Here is a 4,058-nt window from a genome sequence, read left to right on the forward strand (position 1 = left end):
TGATTTTTGGCCGGCTGAAAAAATGATTTTTCTAGTAATGTTAATCGCAAGGTTATTGTACAAGTTTTTAAAACTATAGTTTATCTATTTTCATCGTATATACATCCCACTCAATTTAAACTCATACAGTCGTATTAGCCTATAGCCGTATTAGCCGTATTACCCACTCCGTTTCATTGCTTCACCCCGTAGTACATGATTCTCCATCCATTCGCAGATGATCATCACATAATTTTTTTCAATGTTATTCAGAAACGATCAACATATTTGATAATCTTCCATGTGACTTTTCATTTTTCTGTGTGGTGCTAAATTTTAAATGATCATTTTGCATGCATTGTTCTATCTATCGTTCAATTAACTGCAATTACGGTGCGTGCATGTATGCAAGCGATATCATTGGCATAAACTGCCATGGATGTAATTAATGCGTAGGACACACGAAATAATGTTGCATGTTGATCGATGCCGATTTAAGTGACATGTGAGAGTGTAACGGTGTCGCTGCACAAACTATATACGCTGATTATTTGTGATTGGAAGGAGTATTTTCCCTTTTACAATGGCAACTTGCATTGTCAGTTCGCCGCCCCGCGTGCTCCGAGACTCCGAGGTGGTCCGTGCACAGCACATATGCCGGCATGCGCACATGAAAATTAAATTTGAAAATCCATCGTCTTCTACTTCATTTTAGAGAGAATCGAAGCCAAATATGAATTACAAGTAGCAACGGATTCTTGTGAAAAAAGAGCTAGCTAGCCATCTGCTATTGGTCATTCCGATCCATGGGCACGGAAGCAGTGCACGCCGCTGTCGCCGCCGGCGCCGGCCACCGTCGTCGCCGCGTCCTGCTCCTCCCGCTGCCGCTCCAGGGCCACATCAACCCCATGTTCCACCTCGCCAGCGTCCTCCACGCGCGGGGCTTCGCGGTCACCGTCTTCCACCTCCAACCGGCCGGCGTCAACGCGCCCGACGCGTCCCTCCACCCGGCGTTCGACTTCGTCCCCGTCCCCGCCGACGGCGACGGCGACGGCGCCGGCGGCGACTACCTGGAGGCCACCCTGGCGGGCATCCTCGACGTGAACCGCCGGTGCGAGGCGCCGTTCAGGGAGCGACTCGCGGCGCTGCTCGAGGAGGCTGCTCCTGCCGGCGGCGGCGACGTCGCGTGCCTCGTCGCCGACGCGCACCTCCTGACGCTGATGGACGTCGCGCGGCGGCTCGTCGTGCCGACGCTGGCGCTGCGCACCGGCAGCGCCGCCTCCTTCCGCGTCTTCGCCGCGCATCGTATGCTCCGCGACATGGGCTACCTCCCCGCTCGAGGTACGTATACGTGTTCGCGCCATAATGCTCCTCCATGGCTCGATCTACACGGACATGAGCTTTGTGATCTGCGCGCAGAGTCGGAGCTGGACGCGCCGGTGACGGTGCTGCCGCCGGCGCCGTACCGCGTCCGGGACGTGATGCTGACCGCCGGCTTCGGTGGCCACGCGCAGGACCAGATCTACGAGCTGGTATCCCGGGCCGTCGAGGCGGTGAGGACGTCGTCGGGGCTAATCCTCAACACCTTCGACGCGCTCGAGCACGACGAGCTCGCCGCGCTGCGGCGAGACCTCGACGTCCCGGTGTTCGACGTCGGCCCGCTCCACAAGCTCTCGCCGACGGCGCCGCCGAGCAGCCTGCTGCGCCAGGACCGCGGCTGCCTCGAGTGGCTAGACTCCCAGGCGCCGGCGTCTGTGCTCTACGTCAGCTTCGGCAGCATCGCCAGCGTGAGCGCCGGCGAGCTCGTCGAGGCGGCGTGGGGCATCGCCAACAGCGGACACCCGTTCCTCTGGGTGCTCCGCCCGGGCCTCGTCCGCGGCGCCGCCGCCGCCGCCGCCCTCCCCGACGGCTTCGACGCCGCGACGCGCGGCCGCGGCGCGGTGGTCAGCTGGGCGCCGCAGGAGGAGGTCCTGGCGCACCCGGCGACCGCCGCGTTCTGGACGCACTGCGGCTGGAACTCGACGCTGGAGAGCGTCTGCGCCGGCGTGCCGATGCTGCTCCGGCCATGCTTCGGCGACCAGCCGGGCAACGCGAGGTACGCGGAGCGCGTGTGGCGAGCCGGCCTCGCGCTCGACGGCGGCGGCGGCGAGATGGAGAGGGGCAAGGTGGAAGCCGCCATCAGGAGGCTCATGGAAGAGGACGACGCCGCCGGAATGCGGCGGAGAGCCGGCGAGCTGAAGAGCAGAGCGGCGGAGTGCATCACCAAGGCTGGCTCTTCTTGCCTCATCATTGACAAGCTGGTTAATCACATTTTATCCATCTAACTAATAACCATTGTTACTGTAATAATTAATAACACCACTAATACTGGTGTTTTTATCTGTGATATTAATTAGTGAGCACTGAGCAGATTAATTAGATTTGCCTGCACTATATATGTGATGTTCTAACAATAGTGATAGTGATGAGATTTGCTCACTACTATAGAATATTAAATAGGTGTCGGCGCTATAAGTGCCGGAAGTACTAAAGCCGGTACCTATAGGCATTTTCCTACTTCCGCGGGTTGAGATCGCAAAAACCCAGCACCTGTAATTGATAAAGGTACCGGTTTTAAAGAAAAACCGGCAGCTATACTATAGATGTCGTTTTTTTTAAAACAAACCGGTGTCGGTTTTTTAAAAAAGGGCACCTATACCAAGCCGATAGAGCGGCCTTATCCTCTTGATCTCTCTCGCCCTCTCTCGCCCGGCGGAGTGGCAATAGCGGCGGCCGGGTGGCGATGACGGCCCTGCGGAGGGGGCCACGCCCTCCTCACCGATAGATCCGGCTGGAGGGGAGGCGGCGCACCTCAGCAGCGGCGGTGGCCGTGCCCCTCCATCCTCCTCGCCGTACCGCGCCGGATCCGGCTGCCTAGACATTGGGGGCTGCTGGATCCGGCCTTCTGCAGGCGGCATCAGTGGCAATTTGACAAGTGAGTCTTCAATTTCTGTGATTTGTGTGGGGATTCAATTTCTGTGATTTTTGTGGGATGCTGTGCTTTGTGTGGGGATGCTGTGGTTGATGAATCGATGGTGATGTTGATGAATTAATGCTGATGTTGAATTTCTATGATGGTGAGATGTTAATATTGATATTGATGAATTGATGTTGATAAATTTCTGTGATGATGAATCATGATTTGTTGTATGTGGGATAGGGAGCTGCTCGATCCCGAGCTGATGCATCGACCTGGTTTTTTTTGGCTCCTGTGCGCATCAAAGATGCCGGTTATGGAACCGGCACCTTTGACCATGGCTAATTAGTGTCGCCTTCCGGGTGCCGGTTGGGAAAACTGGCACCTAAGGGGTTTCCCAATCGGCATAATTTAGGATTTATGTAGTAGTGGCTTTGATGCGGGCATTGGAGGAGCTAGAATAATGATTTGTTGCATTTGTTAATTTGCTCGGAAAATTGGTTCTATACAAACCAAAAAGTTTATAACATTTTATATATGCTTAGCTTTATAACATTGGAACTTTCAGTACACTTCTATACCATCGATTTATAATTTTAGTTCTCAAACACACGGAACTTCAGCAAGAAACCTTGATCAGGATGCTATTAATTAGATCTGAAGAGGAGATTGAAATTTGTTAGCTTCCCTCCTTTGGGAGCGTTGTTTTAGAATCACGGTCTCATAGGCTCTCTCACATGCTCTGCCTGGTCAATATAATAGATCTACGTACTCTATCTATTTCATATTATAAGTCAATCGACCTTTTTGTCTAGTCAAACTTCTTTAAGTTTAACCAAATTTATAGCAAAATATAATAGTATTTTTAACAAAAAAGACATGTTATCAAAATATACTCAATATTAGATTTAATAAAACTAATTTGATATTTTATATGTTGCTAATTTTTTCTATAAATTTGGTCAAACCTAACAAAGTTAACTAGGAAAAAAGCCAAACGACTTATAATATAAAACGGAGGAAGTACGTATAAACGAGCCAGAATTGGTAGAATGTGTTGGACGATATGTGATATATGTGTTGATCCTTGAGGATGAATATCTCTACAAAGCAAATAACTTGA

At 51.9% G+C, this 4,058-nt stretch overlaps 1 protein-coding gene across 1 annotated transcript; it reads left to right on the plus strand.

The window, feature by feature from the left end:
* Positions 1–666: 666 nt before the first annotated feature.
* Positions 667–2,486, plus strand: LOC4342809 (DIMBOA UDP-glucosyltransferase BX8). Its single transcript, XM_015790332.3, has 2 exons — positions 667–1,320; positions 1,399–2,486. Exons 1-2 carry the CDS (start codon positions 786–788, stop codon positions 2,301–2,303), a joined length of 1,440 nt encoding a protein of 479 aa, XP_015645818.1. The 5' UTR covers positions 667–785; the 3' UTR covers positions 2,304–2,486.
* The last annotated feature ends 1,572 nt before the right edge of the window (positions 2,487–4,058 follow it).

The sequence above is a fragment of the Oryza sativa genome, chromosome 7 (genome assembly GCF_034140825.1).
Source record: "Oryza sativa Japonica Group chromosome 7, ASM3414082v1".
NCBI classification, from domain to species: domain Eukaryota; kingdom Viridiplantae; phylum Streptophyta; class Magnoliopsida; order Poales; family Poaceae; genus Oryza; species Oryza sativa.

Excerpts from the sequence above, each read along its gene's own strand:
- LOC4342809 (XM_015790332.3), top strand. The coding sequence starts at position 786 with ATGGGCACGGAAGCAGTGCACGCCGCTGTCGCCGCCGGCGCCGGCCAC. Across the intron at positions 1,321-1,398 it reads GGGCTACCTCCCCGCTCGAG|AGTCGGAGCTGGACGCGCCG; the intron begins GTACGTATACGT and ends ATCTGCGCGCAG.